An 18,353-nucleotide genomic window follows, 5' to 3' on the forward strand; every position below is an offset into this window, starting at 1 on the left:
TGAATAATATTTCTAGTGTATGAATGCAGGACAAAAGTTGGATAGAGGGATATGCACGATTGTTTCGGAGCTTAAGATTAGGAATATTAGAGAGTTTTAAAATTTTAAAATATATAACTGCTTGTGTCCTGCAGACCGTAGGATGGAGAGATGATCCAACGGTGTTAAGAGGGACTCTAAGGACTCTAAGAATTATGGATTTCAACTCAATAATATAAAAGTTATTTTGTAATATATATTTTGTAATATATATGATTGAAATTTTTTATTATATTTGTATTAAACTCTTAAATAACTTTTAGACTATTATTTTATATACTAAGAGTATAGTATTATTTTGTGTTATTAGCTGAGTTTCTCGAAAAATGCCAAGAATAGGAGTATTAGCTTAAGATGGTCAACTTATTTATCCTCAAAACACGTGTTTAATAAATTCAAAATGTAATAAAATATCTGAAAATCAGCAGGAGGAGACTAGTGGTTCGAATTTTCTTCAAAGGTTGTATTAAAAGGAGAAAATGACAAAAAGTTCAAATTAATATAAAAGAAAAAACAAATCAATGACATACTTTTGTCAAGTAATACAACAATTACCATGAAAATATTAACCCAAATATGATATTGATCTGATATCAAAGTTAAAACAAAACATCATAATTATCAATTTTAATCTCGCCTAAATTCATTGCCCCAAAAATGTATAATCATGAGAAAAAGGTCAAATTTGAGGTTTGAGAGTGTCATGATGGATTCTTCCCTAACCATAAAATTATACTCATGCCCTCCTTTTCTTTCTTTACATTCTCGAACGCGATAAATTTTTACCTCACTTTCACACATTCGTAGTATATTTATCAAAGTCAAATAATTTTTATAAAAATCGATTCAAACTACGGAAACGTTTACTTTAGACCATGTCCAATAATTTTTAATACTACATGTCTGTCCTATGCAGAGACCATGTCCAAGATTTTGAGCTACCAACTCGTATATATTTTAACATACATGTAAACACAAACTACACGGAAGAATTTGCAAAGCATCAATGGAATGCACTACTCTGTTTTTCCTCTGCTCTTGTTCATTCTCATTCTTGATCATCTCCTCTGCAAGAGACACCTTAACTGCAGATCAAATCATCAGTGATGGGGAGACCATTGTTTCGGCTCGCGGGGAGTTTGAAATGGGATTTTTTAGCCCGGGAGGAAGGCCTCAGAATCGATATTTTGGTATATGGTACAAGAAAATCTCGAAAGGAACGGTTATTTGGTTGGCTAACAGAGAGACTCCAGTAGCTAATGGTTCAGGCATTGTGAGGGTCAATAGTAGGGGGATTATGGTGGGTACTAATGAGAGTAATAGTGTAATTTGGTCGTCAGATTATTCGAGATCAGTGAAGAATCCTGTGGCTCAGCTGTTGGATAATGGAAACCTTGTTTTCAGGGATGGAAATGATGAACAGAGTTTTGTTTGGCAGAGTTTTGATCATATTGTGGATACTCTTTTGCCAGGCATGAAGTTTGGATATGATTTGGTAAGTGGTATAGACAGGTACTTTGTGCCATGGAAAAGTGAGGATGATCCAGCTCCTGGTGATTATATTCATCGGATGGATCGTAATGGTTATCCACAGCTGATTACAAGAAAAGATTCAGTTGTTAGGTTCAGGACTGGACCATGGGTTGGATCACAATTTAGTGGGATTCCTCGTTTTGATCAGAATAGAATTTACAGACCAAGTTTTGTTATAAGTAAGACAGAGGTTTATTATATTTTTGATCTTGTAAATGTTTCTGATTCTGCTGTTACAAGGTTGAGATTGACACCAGGTGGAGAATGGTTTCGTCTGGTATGGAATAGAGAGAAACAAGAATGGACACGTGTCCTGACTCTGCAAGTGACTGATTGTGATAGTTATGGATTGTGTGGTACATATGGTGTCTGTAATGTTAACAAGACTCCGAGGTGTGAATGCATGAAGGGGTTTGATCCAGAAAACCCTGATGATTGGGCAGCAGCAGACTGGTCTAATGGTTGTTTGCGCAATGTTCAGCTAGAATGTGGGAATGGAGACGGTTTCTTGAAGTATTCTGGTGTAAAATTGCCAGACACGCGATGGTCATGGTATAACATGAGCATGAGCCTCTCTGAATGTCGGACCAAGTGCTTGAAGGACTGCAATTGTACAGCATATTCTAATACGGATGTCAGAAATGGGGGAAGTGGATGCTTGTTATGGTTTGGTGGCTTACATGATATCCGAGGCTACTCAGAAGATGGACAAGATCTTTATGTAAGAATGGCTGCTTCTGAGTTAGGTAAGTGACCTTTGTCAAAGCTGTTATAAGTATAACTTATAAGTTGGTATTTTTTCAATATATTCTTGTTTATGAATTAGTTTACTTCCAATCATGGACAGAAGACAGCAAAGATTCTAAAAGAAAGAAGACAGTGTGGTTTTTATTGCTTCTGCTAGTACCAGCAGTAATTCTAGGCCTCTACCTGTTGTATAAATTCAGGAAAAGAAGACTTCACGGAGAAGGTAACTTCCCCAACAGTACAGATCATAGTTTAAGGCCTCTGAATTAATTAGCTTCGTAAGTTATTGTTCTCTTAATGAATTCAGCAGTTAAACTTCTAAAATACAGAAATAGACTCATCAAATGATTAATTTAAGATCTTAAGAGGTATCTAGTCTTCTTATCTTTGAAGCAAATGTAAACTTGGCTCACTGTTGGCATTGCTTTCTCACTTGTGCAGAAATACCACAATCAAATTTGACAAGTGAAGCCACCAACAGAAATGAGAGGCAAGATTTGGATTTACCTTTACTCGATTTCTTACAAATTGCAAATGCAACTGGCAATTTTTCCAGCAAGCTTGGCAAAGGCGGTTTTGGAACTGTATACAAGGTGCCTATTCGAATACAGAACATATATATTTTCCTAGAATGTAATAATCTGCACTGTGGTACCAAAAGAAACAAAACATAACTACTTCACATCTGAAATCTGAATGCATTATCTCAATCAGAATTCAGAACAATTCGCTTTGAATTTTAATGTCCTCAACTTATATCAGATTCTTATTGGCAACCCAAAATTACAATTATGAATTATATATGTTTAGTAAGCCTTAGAATTCCTATAATGGGGAAGAAATGAACTGTTCTTTTGCCTCTCTTTTTCTTTGGGACGGCAAGAGGCAGGGTCCAGAAGTAAGGCATGCTATGTTCTTAGAATCTCAAGAAGAAATAGTCTTTAAATGAGAGGAGTCATCTTGATATTATTGATCAGACTTTGCACTTACAAATAATAAAATAGCAAATAGGATATACATATGTACTGCATATTTTTGTAGAAATGAAGATGAAAACAAACACAAAATTCCTTATGTCCCTCAGTCACAATATTAGGCATCTCAGACAATGATTTGCAGGGGATTTTGGAAGGGGGACAGGAAGTCGCTGTGAAGAGGCTCTCAAAGGACTCGAGACAGGGAGTTGATGAGTTTATGAATGAAGTTTCATGCATTGCTAAACTTCAACACAGAAATCTTGTGAGACTTCTTGGATGCTGCATTGAGAAAGACGAAAGGATGTTAATTTATGAATATATGCCTAATAAATGTTTAGATTCCATTATTTTCGGTATGATCCTTAGTGAAGCTTCTATGCATTTTTCTCATAAACTTTAAAGATACATTGCACTCAAGTAATCTCTACAAGCAATAATTCTACAAGCCAGATGACTTGATAAAAATGAAACAAATTGCCAGATACAGAGAAGTGCACTTCAGTTGATTGGCAAACGCGCTACAACATTATAAATGGCACTGCAAGGGGCCTACTCTACCTTCATCGAGATTCTAGACTACGGATCATTCACAGAGATCTCAAAGCTAGTAACATTTTACTCGATCATGAGATGAACCCAAAAATATCAGACTTTGGACTGGCAAGAATTTGCGGAGGAAGTGAAACCCAAGCCAGCACAACAAGAATAGTTGGGACATAGTAAGACTACCTACAACTTTGAATTTGTAAATTTGTTTTTATCTTAACTTAGAAACTGATATTGTTTTGTAGCGGATACATGCCCCCTGAGTACGCAATAGATGGCCTGTTCTCGACTAAATCTGATGTATATAGCTTTGGTGTTTTACTCCTAGAGATAATAAGTGGGAATAAAATCAGAGGTTTTCGCCATCCAGATCACAACCTTAATCTGATTGGTCATGTGAGTGCACATATGCATATAAAGTAACTTGTTGATCAATTTGTTATCGAGTTTTATAAACTGACAGTTGATAAATTTTCAGGCATGGAAAAGCTACAACGAGGACAAACTTTCTGAGGCAACTGATAAGTTGATCTTGAATTCAAGTAACGAGGATGAAGTGTTTAGAGTAATTAAAATTGGTTTATTGTGTGTTCAAGAATATCCAGAAGATAGGCCGAACATGTCATCTGTGGTTCTGATGCTGAGTAGTAAAATTGCATTGTCTACTCCGAAGAAGCCAGGGTTTTACTCGGAGAGAAGAGAAGCTCATGAAACAAATTCTTCATCGTTGAACAACACAGACTCCTCACCCATGAATACCTATACTTTCTCCTTGTTTGAGCCACGATAGCATGAATATAAATTCGCATCAGATTTGTTGGCTGTTAGTGTTTTTTAATTAATCATCATGTAAAAATGAGCTGTTGTTGGCCTAGTTTACTCCAATCAGAATAAATCACAGACCGAACAATTAATCTTTGGGTTTGAATTTTTTGATTTTCAAGAATGCAATATAATACATGTTAGTCCAAGATTGTGAGTTAATCACCTAGCATATATAGACAAGAATTAGCAAAGTATCAATGGAAGATTGGAAGGCAGTACTTTTATATTGTGCTGCTTGTGTTTATTCTCAATCTTGATCATCTCCTCTGCAACAGACACCATAGTTGCCACTCAGACTATTAGTGATGGAGAAACCATTGTTTCAGCCCCCGGGGAGTTTGAGATGGGATTTTTTAGGCCAGAGGGGATACCTCAGAATCGATAATTCGGTATATGGTACAGGAAAATATCGAATGGAACAGTTATAGTACTTCAGGCTTTTTGGTAGGGGTGAAATTGTGGTAGGTACTGATAATAGTACTGACAGGGTAATTTGGTTTTCGAATCATTCGAGATCAGTAATGAATCCGGTGGCTCAGCTATTAGATAATGGATATCTTGTTTTGAGGGATGAGGCCTTGGCTCATAGTTGAGTGGTATTCCTGCTCTGGATCAAAGTAGAATCTACAGGCCGAAATTTGTTATGACACAGAAGGAGGTTTACTATAGTTTTGATCTTTTCAATGATTCTGAATCAGCTATTACAAGGTTGACATTGACGCCTGGTGGACTTGCTTCGTCTGGAATGGAATAGAGAGAAACAAGAATGCGTGTTTTTTGACAGTACAAGTGCCTGACTGTGATAGTTATGCTTTGTGGAATGAATGTTCGGGGACCAAGCCAACAAACATACATCGTTAAGGACTTAAGGTGTATTTTAGATGCAGTTCCGATCCATCTAAAGTCTTAAGGCGTCGGAGTAAGCATGGTATGCTTAAGCTAGAAGTATAGATGATATGCTAAGCTCTTATTGTAAAACAGGAAAAATGTGGGACACAAGGTTAGTTAGAGGATGCAGAGTAACGTTATAAACACAATGATGAAATGCTGCAACTCTTTTCTTACAAAACATAATCTTTTGAAAAATTTAACTACCTTGAATCCGCAGTCAACTTCGTACTACTGTAACTGTATCAATGTTGACCCGTATAATATGCTACTCCCTCCGTCCCTATTTATCTGTCCATTTTAGAAGTAAAAATTTGTCCCTATTTATCTGTCCATTTATACTTTCAAAACTAATTTAATGATAGTTTTTCAAATATATCTCCATAATTTCAATTTTCAAGGCTTGACTTATTTAAAACTTGGTTGAATTCATGTTTTCAAGACATAAAATAGGGGTATTCCACCATTTTCAAGATATTAATTAGAGGTATTTAATGAAAAAGTTTATACAATCAATTATTCCTTGGTATGTGTTTTTTTTTCCAAAATAGACAAATAAAAAGGGACGGAGGGAGTACTTCATTTTCTTCCCGGCCCTAAATAATGTTCGGCCGTCGGTGGATTAAAACAGAGTAACTTTTGTCTCCCTTTACTTTATTCAGCGTGCATTGCGTAAATAATTCCTGTTTTTTTCTTAAATTATCCGAATCTAATACAGCAATTGTTATGTATACTCAACCTTTTTAAATATATTTTTCTACGGGTAAAATTTTTATGTGTATCGTACTATCTTTTAGTGTCCTAATTTCATAATTTAGCCAGCATATTATTGAAAATAAATTAAAAAGGAACAATGAGTAGGATCAAAGCCGGGCACTTAAAACATTGATCATCGATTTTGCTCCAACACTTAAAACATTAATCTTAACTAAGTTAATATTTTAAGCACGATTTAGTTGGTTACATGGTTACCCTCGTTTAACAAATTAAAAGACTGCATCATCTAGCTCGCCTTCTACAGTTCTACTGCCTTTATTTCAAGCAAGCACGGCAATTATAAATTTATAATATCTAAAATACATATTTTACTTTAATTATTTAAAAATGATTCATTTTTGGAAATATTTTTAAAATTAACAAATTGTTTCTAAAAATTTTAAAATCAAATTATTTTCCCACAATCCCAATTCCCAACACAAACCTCCTGCTATTATGCAGCTCCCAGTTTGGTTCGGTGATTCACAAATCACAACTTTAGTTGGCCGTGATGAGGTGAACTAATCCATGCAAAGTGAGAAAAGAAAAGAAAAAAAGACACACACATTTCGATCCTAATGATTTCAACACAGATATCTTACCCATCAAACGGTTTAAACCACCAAGCAAATGGGAACTGAAGAAAATAAAACGGTGCTAGATTTACTGGTTAAGTGGACCTTTAGTAATTATGCCTAATTGCGCCATGCAATCCGGATCACCCACTTCACTATAAATTCCTACTTACCCGGTCCTCTTATTCCAACAGAGTGCCTCCAAAAAAATGTCAAGCCTACCTTTCTCATTCATCTTCTTGTGCTTGCTCTCAACTCAATGTCTTCTTGTTTGTTCTTCCACACTTCAAGATCCTGAAATCGTGGTTGAAGATGTCCACAGGTAGATTTATACTCTGCAAATTTTGTTCCGTTTTTAGGAAAATAAATATCTTTCACATCAATGACGGATCTAATAAGAGGCAGGGGTCACGCTTCCCTCCTATAAAATTTTTCAAGTTTTTTCACCATTCTAAATCTTACAAAATTATAAAAGTGTCCCTCCACAAAATTTAAAAATATATTGATATTTTTCGAAAATTTACTTGGTGCCGCCAAGATTTAAGTCCTAGATCCGCCACTCTATCACGTTGTTACATATGCATGGCTAAGTTTGTGTCACTCTGTTCTGTTGCAATGCAGGAGCATTAACAATGCCTCGAGGAGGCAGCTAGGATATCTGTCGTGTGCAACAGGCAACCCCATTGATGACTGCTGGCGCTGCCAGCACGACTGGGAACAGAACCGGTATCGTCTAGCCGATTGTGCAATTGGCTTTGGCAAAAATGCGATTGGAGGGAAAAATGGGAAGATCTACGTGGTCACCGACTCGGGGAACGATGATCCGGTGAACCCTAAGCCAGGCACGCTTAGGCACGCAGTGATCCAGGACGAGCCCTTGTGGATCATCTTCAAAAGAGACATGGTGATCAAGTTGAAGCAGGAGCTTGTTATGAACTCATTCAAGACAATTGATGGCAGGGGAGCTAGTGTCCACATTGCTAATGGGCCGTGCATTAAAATTCACTATGTTACAAATATTATAATCCACGGCATTCATATTCATGATTGTAAGCAAGGTGGAAATGCCGATATAAGAGACTCCCCGCACCATTCGGGGTGGTGGACTGTCTCGGATGGTGATGCGGTGTCGATTTTAGGTGGAAGTCATATCTGGGTAGATCATTGTTCATTGTCTAGTTGCGAAGATGGACTGATCGATGCGATTCATGGATCCACGGCCATCACAATTTCTAACAACTATATGACACATCACGACAAGGTTATGCTGTTGGGGCACAGCGATTCATATACGCAAGATAAAAATATGCAGGTTACCATTGCGTTTAATCACTTTGGTGAAGGCCTTATCCAGAGGATGCCTAGGTAAGATATTCAAGTTAATAATCTCTATTTGCCTTTTGGGGTGTGGGAAAATTTTGTAAAAATACCTATGTTTTCAAACTTATTTTCAGAAATACAGTCAAAGTTGCGTATAAGGTCGTAATGCTGATCGAAAACAGTTGTTTTTCAGGTTGCAATTGTGTTTTTTACGAACTTGGGTATTTTTGAAAAAACTTTATTTTTTTCCACTTATGCTTCAAACCAGCTGTAATAATGTTTCAAGTCACTAACCATATGTTTCTTGCATTACCATGTAGACAATATGAATGTGTGAATTTTTACCAACATGATATTAATGTGTTTTGGATAAAAATGCAGGTGCAGACATGGGTACTTTCATGTGGTAAATAATGACTATACGCATTGGGAAATGTATGCGATTGGTGGGAGTGCAGCCCCTACCATAAATAGTCAGGGAAACAGATTTCTGGCACCCAATCTCAGATCCAATAAAGAGGTATGTACTCAAAATGTGACCATGGAGTTTCTAGAAGTCGGAATAAATGACCTACAGTAAAGGGTTCGATTCTCACTCACTCCGACAAATTTTAGTACAAATGGTCGGGCATGTCATAATACATTAACACCGCAGATAATAGTTACAGCACAACGATCACCGAGATTTAAACTTGTGTGCAGGTGACAAAGCACGAGGATGCAGGGGAGGGGGAATGGAGACACTGGAATTGGAGGTCAGAAGGGGATTTAATGCTCAACGGGGCATATTTCAGAGAGTCAGGGGCATCATCGCACTCGTTTGCAAGAGCCTCGAGCTTAAATGCAAGACCATCGTCCCTCGTGGCTTCTATGACTACTTCATCTGGTGCACTTAATTGCCGAAAGGGCTCTCACTGCTAGCCATATTATTACTCAACGCACTTTACTTATAGCTATATACAACAGTTTTCGTAATTTTCAGACCTTGATCTTGCTTAATTACTCCACTGCTTTTCTTTCAAGTGTTTCAACATAGTCAGCCAAGCTTATAATGCACAAGAGTTGGCTTATATGCTGTGTGCTTATGTCAATCAAAAATCATGAAATACGTACCGGACATCTTTTCACAGTATAACGAGCCAAACTAAAATTTAAAAAGTTAAAAGTTTATACTCCGCGGCAGAGCTCAACTTTTAATAGCATTCTTGACTTTTGAGTCAATAAATCAGCTACTGGTCTCTAAAAGAAGAAATCAGCTGCTGGTCTCTGTGATATACCTAAATCTGAACAAAACTTTGTATCCATGACAATAACAATGTGATTAAAACAAAAGATCTCTAACCATCGAAAACATTTAGCTAACGGTGAACAAATATGAATTAAGCCAATATATAGGACGGCCAAATTAAGGCCACATGTTGCTTAAATATGAACAAACCAATGTTTTACGGGAAATTAAGTCAATCATACATGAATGTATCACAAAATAAATCACAAAGACAATAAAGTAAACATGAATGTGTGTGAATCATTTTAAAATCAATTTTGTAGTCTCGTGTAGTCGGCAGTTTTTTTAGTTTGACGCAAAATATCAAAGGTAATTTGCATTTTTCTTGAAGGATGATGTCAACTTCCATTTTACAAACAAAATTTAAATAATTAATACTATTGTTTACATAATAACCATATAATATTACTTAAATTTATAATATAAGGAATAGCTAGTTTAATATTGTAGCTGTCCGGAAGAACAGACGTGCCATCACAAGCAATTTCAAGAATGTCATTTTGAAAATAAAAATAGTTAAATACACAGAATGTCTTTATATATCATATCGTGAAAAGTGTTGATTAACTCTATTTTAAATACTCCCTCCGTCCCCCTCAATTGTTTACATTGGAGGGGGACACGGAGACCAAGACAATGTATGAAAAATGAGTAAAGTTAGATGAAAAGCGGGTAAAGTGGTGGGACCTATTAATATTTAATAATAGATTTGAGATAGTGGAGGATTGTAGTGGGTGTAATAGTAGTTTTTATTGTTAAATATGAGATAGTGGGGGAAGATAGTGGGTGTAATGATGAGAAAAACTTACTATTTATAGTAACGTAAAGAAATGAGAAGGACATTCCAAAATAGTAACTGTAAAGAAATGAGAGGGACAGAGGGAGTAGTACAAGAGCATCTTCGATGATGTACTTGTAATCGTTAGTTAACTTGGACGGTAAGATTTATGTAAAAAATTTAGAACCTATAAATCACTTGATACTGGCTATGTTGGTTGGTCATAATTTAAAAATAATATGTTTTTAATATTTTAGAGTGTTTATGTCAATTTAATATGATCGTAAACGATGTGTAATTTTTCTACACAATTCTTAAAGGTCTTAGATATTCGACAAATATAACCATCCAAGACATGATTATATTTTTTATTTTTGATATATCAACTCATTTTTTGACTGGGTTTTCGGAAGTTGTTCTTGAACAATGTTCACATTATGCTTGACATCTTGACACGCAGATTTGTTTTGATTGCATATAATGTTCCGTGTGCATCATTTCGAGCAAAGAGTTCATGCAAATTTTAAAGATCCAAATATCTACTAGAGAAAAAAAGGAAACCCGAATATATAGAACCGTCATTTTATTCATAGAACAATTGAAATTCCATCATAACATGCATGCATGGTTGTTCAATCCCTTTGTCAGAAAACAAATTTACAACAACAAAGCACCAGCAATAACAGCAACACCTGCGGCAGCAGACATCTTCACGGCACCAGCTCCGCTGTGGGCGGGTGCATCAGCAACAGGTCCATCAGCCACGGGTCCATCAGCGACGGGTGCTGAGGCCTCGCTGGCTGGAGCTGGGGGAGACGAAAGCTCGGGGGCAGGGACATCAGCACTCTCATCCTCCTGAGACTCAGCAGATGGTGCTGGGGAAGAAGCCACAGGAGCATGGGCGGCCTTCGCGGGGGCAGCCGATGGGGTAGCCGATGTTCGGGGCGATGCAGCTGGGGAGCTGGTGGGGGCGTTGTCTGCAGAGGCCAAGCCAGCGATGGCGAGGAAGACGAGGGCTAGAACAACCATTTGACGGGCCATTTTTATGTGGAGCTGATTCTTGAAGATTTGCGGTATTTGTACTTTTGCAATTATTTAAATTAGGAAGTGCAAATACAAATCTCAAGAAATGCTGAGAAAGTTGGTGGGGATGATGGAGTTTATATAGAGGGGCAAGAGGTGAGAATTTAGCATGCATGGATCATGGATGGACGAGGTTAAGTATAAGGCTGGATTTGATCTTTGTCATAGCACTAAAAACGGATGGTTGGTTAGCTGGTGCAAGAGGTTGAGATTCAATATTTATGAATTTTGCTAAATTTAGGAGAATATGGGCACATATATAGCTAGCATAGAGGATTGATTTAGGAGACATACAAACTTTTACTAATATTGTCAACACAATATAAGGCCAAGAATAATAGTCCCACTAGAAATATAAGTCACATATATACCGAATTTGTGTACTGCATAAAATCTACATCTTTTATATAAGTGGTTAATATAAGCTTAGATCTAAGCCCCGTTCATCTTCGACGCAAGAGCGGTGTGTAAATAATTAAATATATAAGCTGTTGTTGGCCCTCGGAGTCACCTTAAGCATATGTACGGCCTTCAAAGTCATGATCGCCGGAGAATCCCTTCACTTTCACATCAAAACGCGAACTTGCGTTAAACACAAAACACAATTTCGATTCACGTTTGCGTTTTTATCTTTTCAATGAAGAACGCAACTTCAAGTTGTATTTTACCTCATAAACGCAACTTCAAGTTACTTTTCGAATATTTTTTTTTTTAAAATTAGTTTAAAATCAATTATAAATAAATCATTCTAAAACTCAAATTTGAACTCTAAAATATTAAAAACTATCAATCTATATATTAAGATTAATTTTTTAATCTGGTTCCTCGGCTTTCGGGCCTCACGGCCCTAAAACCTCGAATTAATTAGCGTTTAGCCTCGAGAGTTTAGGGTCTAAAAGCCCTAAAACCTCAATCCTAAATCCTAACCGTCTGTCAATTTAATTTCAAGTATGAATAAATCATTCTTAAACCCAAATGTGAACCCTAAAATGTTAAATGCTAATTTACGTTCGAATATTAACATTATTATACTGATTTCTCGGCTTTAGGGCCTCACGGCCCCGCCTCAAATTAATTAGGCTTTAGACTCGAGGGTTTAAGGTCTAAATCCTAACTGTTAGTCAATTTAATTTCAAATATAAAAAAATCATTTTAAAACCCAGATATGAACCCTAAAAATGTTAAAACTGTTAACTTCAACTATTTTTTTTATAAATAAATATCTAAAACATAACTTCGTGTTACATTTCTAGTCACTAAAACGTAACATCGTGTTACGTTTTTGCTTATTTGAAAAATGAAAGCGATAAAATGTGATTTCTTGTTGCGTTTTAGTGAAAAATGTAAAATTAAACTTGAAATTGTGTTTTGAAGTGATAGTGTGGATCATTTTCTTGAACAGTAACATTTGAGGCATTATGTACTAAAATTGTGATTTTGGGACTCTTTTCTCTATACTACTGAACTCTTGTAATTATATCTTTTCTATGAGGGTATTATACGCAGAAAATCAAAAGTACAGGATTATTAAAATAAAAAATAAATATAATGATATTATCAGAAAAAACCAATTTTACAAATGTACCGTGAAAAATAGGGATAATTAATTCTAACGTCCCTGAATTATAGGCTGTTTATTACCTAAGTCCCTATCCTATTATTTGTAATAATGCGATCCTTAAATTTTTAAATTTTTTTGATTCAGATCCTTCCGTTAAAAGTCAACTAACATCTGTTAGTCAATGCTTACGTGGCAAATACAAAAAATTAAAATTAAAACAGTAATAGCTCATAACAATACTCTCTTCTATCACCATCCTCTCTTCTTGATCTCTCTCTCCCTATCTCTGCCTCCCTAGGATATGCAGCAGAAGAATTGAAGGGAGAAACTAAACAGAAAACTCATCAATCAGACCTAATACATTTATTTGCATTACACATACACACAAATGTTGTGTGTATCTATATGCGAGAATGTAAGTATGTGTGTATATATACTCCACCACATGTTAATATATGTACACTCCCCCGTTTCTCCAAATCCAAGATCAAGAAGAAGAGAGGATGGTGATGAGTCAGCTATTATTGTTTTAATTTTTATTTTTTGTATTTGCCACGTAAGCATTGACTAACGGAGGTTAGTTGACTTTTAACGGAAGGATCCGAATCAGAAAATTATGAAAGTTTAGGGATCGTATTAATGTAAAAAATAAGATAGGGACCTAGATAATAAACAGCGTATAGTTCAGGGACGTTAGAATTAATTATCCCGTGAAAAATATCTCTACTTTTTTTAACTTAAAATATCTGTACGACCATTCACTAGGCAGGATTTGTGGGTAGAATATTACATGGTCTATGAGCCCATATTTACAGCCCACACACAGTAGCAAGGCCTTAGAAGTCCATACATTGCCCCAGCCCTCAGATTCAGATATGTATGTATGCAAGTCCAACAAGACCATCACTGCAATTCAAATTCATCAGAAGACTCGCCAACACAAAAATGGACGCAGATTCCGACGTGAAAGCCGGCGGCGGCAGCAGCTTTTACAATAAACAAGGAATGGGTGTTAAAGAATGCGAAAACATGATACGTAGAAGCCTCAGAAGTACCCCTCTATCATTTCTCTTTTTGCTTGTGTATATTTATATCAATTATATGTTTTGGTTTATAATTATAGTCTCTTAGTGATACAATGCTTGAATTGAGTTGGGTTTTATGTTGCTTGATGATATACCATCTTGTAGAGTAATTATAAATGGATAATTTTGTTAAATGAATAATTTTTCGTGTGCTAATATGTTAGGGAGAGTGAAGTTGTGATTTTGATTAATGAATAAAATTCTTGGGTTACAAGCGTATTCATCTAGTGGAAGATAGTTTGAATCTTTGTTGAAATTTTAATTGGAATGTAATTGCAGCTCCGATGGTGAAGTTTTTGAGGGAACAGATGGGAAAAACTGGTTGTAATATTGGTGATAATTTCATTAAAGCTGTTGATTGCGAAAATTCGGTTGCTGGTGGTTATATTTCTGGTGAAGGGGTAATGATTACACTGATTTGTATTTGTATATCTGCCCGTTTCTTCTCTTTATAGATACATGTTTGGATATGTCCATGTCACATAAATTTCAAATATTTAGAAGATTAAGTGTACAATGAGGAGAAAGAGGACTCGTAACTATGATCTTTGGTCATAGGAAAGGAAAAGTAGCTTGTCCAAAATTTCTCTTTATGTGTTTTACCCAAAGTCTTTATTGTATCTTGTGAATGTGTCGAAATTAGTAAAAGATTAAAAAAATTTACCTCAATGAATTTTCTGTTTCATAGTGCAGATAACTTTATCGATACACAGTCATCGGTATAGCATCTTATCAATTTACAAGTATTATGGTTTGCTGTTTTACAAGTAGTAGGCCTTGCTTTTTGACCTAGTTTGCTTCTAGGCATCCATTGTATTTTTTAACAAACAAGAGAGTGAATTGTTTCTTTATTATTTTTTTAATTTTAAATTTAGATGTATTAGCTTTAAATTTTATATGAGCAAAAGAGAAAAGAAAAGGAAGCTTCATGTAAGCTTTGTAGGCTTCCAGCATAACTCATTTCTTTATATATTGATATGTAAGTATGTCGTTAACCTACAACCTCAAACTGCGGTACAAGTTTGTAGTCTTTGTAAGGACACTTTGTTACGATGAAACCTAACTCTACTTTAGTGATGCAATATCTTGGAAGAGGAAGGTCAAGCCAAATGAACATAGTATAGGGGTCACTGACTTTGTAGTGTGGTACTAAATGACAAAAAAATGAAAGTTTGTTAGAGATGCTGGTGGTTAATTTGTGACATACTTATTGAATGGTTTCGCACTGATTTGGGAAAAGAAACAGATTTCATGATAGTGGAAACTTTCCGGTCTAGAGGCGAGCCATGGATGCAGGGTAACCTATTAAAGTGGGTGGGTGGGGTATGTCTTCTTTGGCGACCAATATGTTTATATTAGGTGGGCATAGTGATGATTCTTTCTGAAAGTGCACTGACCCAAGCTCTAGGTAAAAGTTTCGCCATTTGAGCAATTATCAACTATAAAGTTAATTGAGTCTTTTAGAAGATATGGCTAATTTTTTTTATTAATTTGAAATTTGGTTGGAATGGCGTTTCTTGGATATATGGATATGAAAGCTGCAGAATTTGGTGTGTGGTCTTCTTGGTAACTTGGTCTCTTGAAGATAGGAGAATACCCATGCTGAGATGGTGTACCGACACAGTCCTTTTTGAGCTATAAATATATCCAGCAGGATAGCAGATGTCTTGGTTGTGGAGGAACTGGACAACTCATGCTCTTCTTAGATAGGATATAGGCTTTATTTCACTCATTTCTGCTATGATTATACATAAGACATTTAACAAGTAATTATTTCAAATGCAGTTGAAAGAAAGAAAAAATATACTGTATAACTTATGGCTTAAGAAGAATAATCTAACCACACAGCTGACCAAGAGTATTGACATATAAAAATACAAAGCTAGTTATGTTTGTGGAGCAGGTTATCTTTTTCTTTCATAATTACATTATCTTTTTAGGAAACGGGAAATTTCAAACTATTGATCTAGCATTGGAAGGGATACACCATTACCACTAGGCATCCTTTGATCCTCAGAAATTTTATTACTTGTAGGAAAACCATATATTACTACTTTTCTACTGATAATAGAAATGTATTAAACATCTTTGAAATATTAATACATAATATCATACGTGTTTTAGGATCTTTTTAATTTTTAGCTAAAAGATAATGAAAATGATTTTCTAACAATAAACTTGTATGCACTTACTTATCTAGTTGACAAGTACAAAATACTTAAAAAAAATAGAATTTGATTGAAGACTCACAATGAGATTAATTCTGATGAAGAAATGCAGGTCTCAACCTGTTAATATTTGAGATCAAATCAATATGCTTACTACCATGTTTATGGTAGTTTAAGTTTTTGACCAGCTTATTTAAGATAATATATAAGTTTGTGCTGTATGCTGCAGTTAAAACTTTGTCATGATTTGATTTTGAAAAAGAAAATTCTAGAGATTCCCTGCTGATTATTTCATAACTTTACATTGTGATCGCTGACCAAGAACTGTACTTTCCCATCAGTCATCGCACTACCAAAAGTGGTAGAGAAATTTCATTGTATTTCTATTATCACTAAACAACCTTATTTCTGATCAAAATATTTAAGTAAATTTATTGCAGCTTCAAGATTGTATGGTAATTGAATGTGCTTTAATATTTATTTCCTGTTTTCTTCTTTATGTTTTGATATTGACCTTAAACTCATGCAATTGTCATATCTGTTTCATTTTTCAGATAGTAGTATGTAGTAATAGGTTAACTATGCAAGATGAGGTCAATCAAGTAGTCATACACGAGCTAATTCATGCGTATGATGATTGCCGCTCTGCAAATCTGGACTGGGCTAACTGTGCTCATCATGCATGTAGTGAGGTATGCATGTCTCAACTGTGCTTTCACTGAGTCGTTTGGTTGTTGGCCTGTTGCACCATCTTTCACACTGAATATTTCTCAATGTTATTATCTGGAACAGATTCGAGCTGGCCATCTTAGTGGTGATTGCCACTATAAAAGAGAATTCCTGCGGGGATTCATGAAGATACGAGGACATGAACAAGTAAGTTTTTCTTCCTCCGAACATTGTGTCAGTTCTTCTTAAACCAAGTGAAGATAAAGAAGAGAGAACCTGGCAATCAAAGTTTTAGGCTTCTGTCTCTTACCACCTACCAGATGCTTGACAATCTAAAAAGTTGATTATCAAAATTGTATTGTTGTTTATGATGCAAAAATTGTATTTTTGTTCATATTGCTTAAAACCATAGAGGCACAGAGTTGTGGAGGCTTATCACGATTCAGGAGTTACTTTACTAGTGTGACTCCTATGAAATAGAGGCATTTGAAAATATAAAAATTGTAAGACGAGTAAGCGAAGAGTTGAATGTTTGTGTCAGCCAGAACTTATTAACACCTGGTCTTCTTATTATCTCGGGCTTCATGCATTAATGTTTTAATATACGCGCAGTAACACATCTAAATATTGCATTAAGTCTTTCTCTATATTATTAAAATTTCTAAAAGAACCCTGGAGTTAGGATTGATTCTTCCGATTGTCTGTGGAAATTTGTTAGCATAACTGGGGCAGTTGTGTCAGCAGCTCCTATGGCGGTAAGCTTAGAACTTCATGTGCCCTAAAGAAGAGATTAGCATGAAAAACATATGCTAAATATACCGTGTATAGTAATTACCAGTTATAGTATAATTTTACCTACAGTCCACTTCAGCTAATTTATTTCTTAAAGGGGTATGTTGCTACCTATGTGTCATCTTATAGTTGGCATTTCAAAACTTTTGCTAATCAAGCCTTGTACCTTGGAAGCTGTCTGCGCTGTTTATTCCAATTATTTATTTAAAACTAATCCAATTATGTGTGACCTTGGCTTTTTTTGTCGAATTGTATTTAACTCCCCAATACAAATCTTATACGCTTTATCTGAATTTTGTAGGAGTGTATAAAAAGAAGAGTCATGAAGTCCTTGGTCAATAATCCAAACTGTCCGGAACCAGCTGCTAAGGATGCTATGGAAGCTGTTTGGGATACTTGTTACAATGACACACAACCATTTGACAGAGCTCCTTAGAAACTCTATAGTGTTTGCCAAAGCTAGTTTTGTTTGAAGAGGAGGTTCTGAGTAGAGAGAGGTGGTCTGCCCCTACCTGATTCATACTGGCGCAAGCAAATTGATCCAGACAATATATATTGTGTAACAATTCGTATACATTTTCGAATAAAGATTATGAAGCAAGACAATAATTGTCTGCAATTTTTCACTGGTTATGCCAGTGTTCGAGTGCCTGGCCATATAAATGGCATATTTTATATATTCGTAGATAAAGGATTCAAACAGAGCTTAATAAGCTGGAAACC

At 35.6% G+C, this 18,353-nt stretch overlaps 4 protein-coding genes across 6 annotated transcripts; 3 read left to right on the forward strand and 1 right to left on the reverse strand.

Annotated features, from left to right (window-relative positions):
• Window positions 1–993: 993 nt before the first annotated feature.
• LOC108225543 (G-type lectin S-receptor-like serine/threonine-protein kinase At4g27290) lies at window positions 994–4,760 on the forward strand. Of its 3 annotated transcripts, none has more exons than XM_017400432.2 (7): window positions 994–2,318; window positions 2,399–2,542; window positions 2,761–2,912; window positions 3,439–3,649; window positions 3,778–4,015; window positions 4,088–4,238; window positions 4,321–4,760. In XM_017400432.2, exons 1-7 carry the CDS (start codon window positions 1,046–1,048, stop codon window positions 4,630–4,632), a joined length of 2,481 nt encoding a protein of 826 aa, XP_017255921.1. In that variant the 5' UTR covers window positions 994–1,045; the 3' UTR covers window positions 4,633–4,760. The 3 variants fall into 3 exon arrangements, with proteins under 3 accessions (XP_017255921.1, XP_017255922.1, XP_017255923.1); XM_017400433.2 differs by having other exon boundaries at window positions 2,420–2,542; XM_017400434.2 differs by having other exon boundaries at window positions 2,423–2,542.
• Window positions 4,761–7,051: 2,291 nt separating this feature from the next.
• Window positions 7,052–9,189, forward strand: LOC135147374 (pectate lyase-like). The gene is made up of 4 exons (XM_064080700.1): window positions 7,052–7,208; window positions 7,508–8,251; window positions 8,588–8,726; window positions 8,909–9,189. The coding sequence occupies exons 1-4, from the start codon at window positions 7,096–7,098 to the stop codon at window positions 9,125–9,127; spliced, it is 1,215 nt and encodes a 404-aa protein (XP_063936770.1). The 5' UTR covers window positions 7,052–7,095; the 3' UTR covers window positions 9,128–9,189.
• Window positions 9,190–10,812: 1,623 nt separating this feature from the next.
• On the reverse strand, window positions 10,813–11,391 carry LOC108227061 (classical arabinogalactan protein 11). The gene has a single exon (XM_017402058.2). The coding sequence runs from the start codon at window positions 11,311–11,313 to the stop codon at window positions 10,930–10,932; it is 384 nt and encodes a 127-aa protein (XP_017257547.1). The 5' UTR covers window positions 11,314–11,391; the 3' UTR covers window positions 10,813–10,929.
• Window positions 11,392–13,732: 2,341 nt separating this feature from the next.
• On the forward strand, window positions 13,733–18,268 carry LOC108224986 (mitochondrial inner membrane protease ATP23). The gene is made up of 5 exons (XM_017399765.2): window positions 13,733–13,967; window positions 14,281–14,402; window positions 16,724–16,861; window positions 16,962–17,045; window positions 17,932–18,268. Exons 1-5 carry the CDS (start codon window positions 13,796–13,798, stop codon window positions 18,064–18,066), a joined length of 651 nt encoding a protein of 216 aa, XP_017255254.1. The 5' UTR covers window positions 13,733–13,795; the 3' UTR covers window positions 18,067–18,268.
• The last annotated feature ends 85 nt before the right edge of the window (window positions 18,269–18,353 follow it).

The sequence above is a fragment of the Daucus carota genome, chromosome 6, assembly GCF_001625215.2.
Source record: "Daucus carota subsp. sativus chromosome 6, DH1 v3.0, whole genome shotgun sequence".
NCBI lineage: Eukaryota > Viridiplantae > Streptophyta > Magnoliopsida > Apiales > Apiaceae > Daucus > Daucus carota.

Coding starts and splice junctions, on each gene's coding strand:
- LOC108227061 (XM_017402058.2), bottom strand. CDS start 11,313: ATGGCCCGTCAAATGGTTGTTCTAGCCCTCGTCTTCCTCGCCATCGCT.
- LOC135147374 (XM_064080700.1), top strand. CDS start 7,096: ATGTCAAGCCTACCTTTCTCATTCATCTTCTTGTGCTTGCTCTCAACT. Junction 8,252..8,587: donor CTTATCCAGAGGATGCCTAG/GTAAGATATTCA, acceptor ATAAAAATGCAG/GTGCAGACATGGGTACTTTC. Junction 8,727..8,908: donor ATCTCAGATCCAATAAAGAG/GTATGTACTCAA, acceptor ACTTGTGTGCAG/GTGACAAAGCACGAGGATGC.
- LOC108224986 (XM_017399765.2), top strand. CDS start 13,796: ATGTATGCAAGTCCAACAAGACCATCACTGCAATTCAAATTCATCAGA. Junction 14,403..16,723: donor GTTATATTTCTGGTGAAGGG/GTAATGATTACA, acceptor TTCATTTTTCAG/ATAGTAGTATGTAGTAATAG. Junction 16,862..16,961: donor CTCATCATGCATGTAGTGAG/GTATGCATGTCT, acceptor TATCTGGAACAG/ATTCGAGCTGGCCATCTTAG.
- LOC108225543 (XM_017400432.2), top strand. CDS start 1,046: ATGGAATGCACTACTCTGTTTTTCCTCTGCTCTTGTTCATTCTCATTC. Junction 2,319..2,398: donor AATGGCTGCTTCTGAGTTAG/GTAAGTGACCTT, acceptor TTTATGAATTAG/TTTACTTCCAATCATGGACA. Junction 4,016..4,087: donor ACAAGAATAGTTGGGACATA/GTAAGACTACCT, acceptor ATTGTTTTGTAG/CGGATACATGCCCCCTGAGT.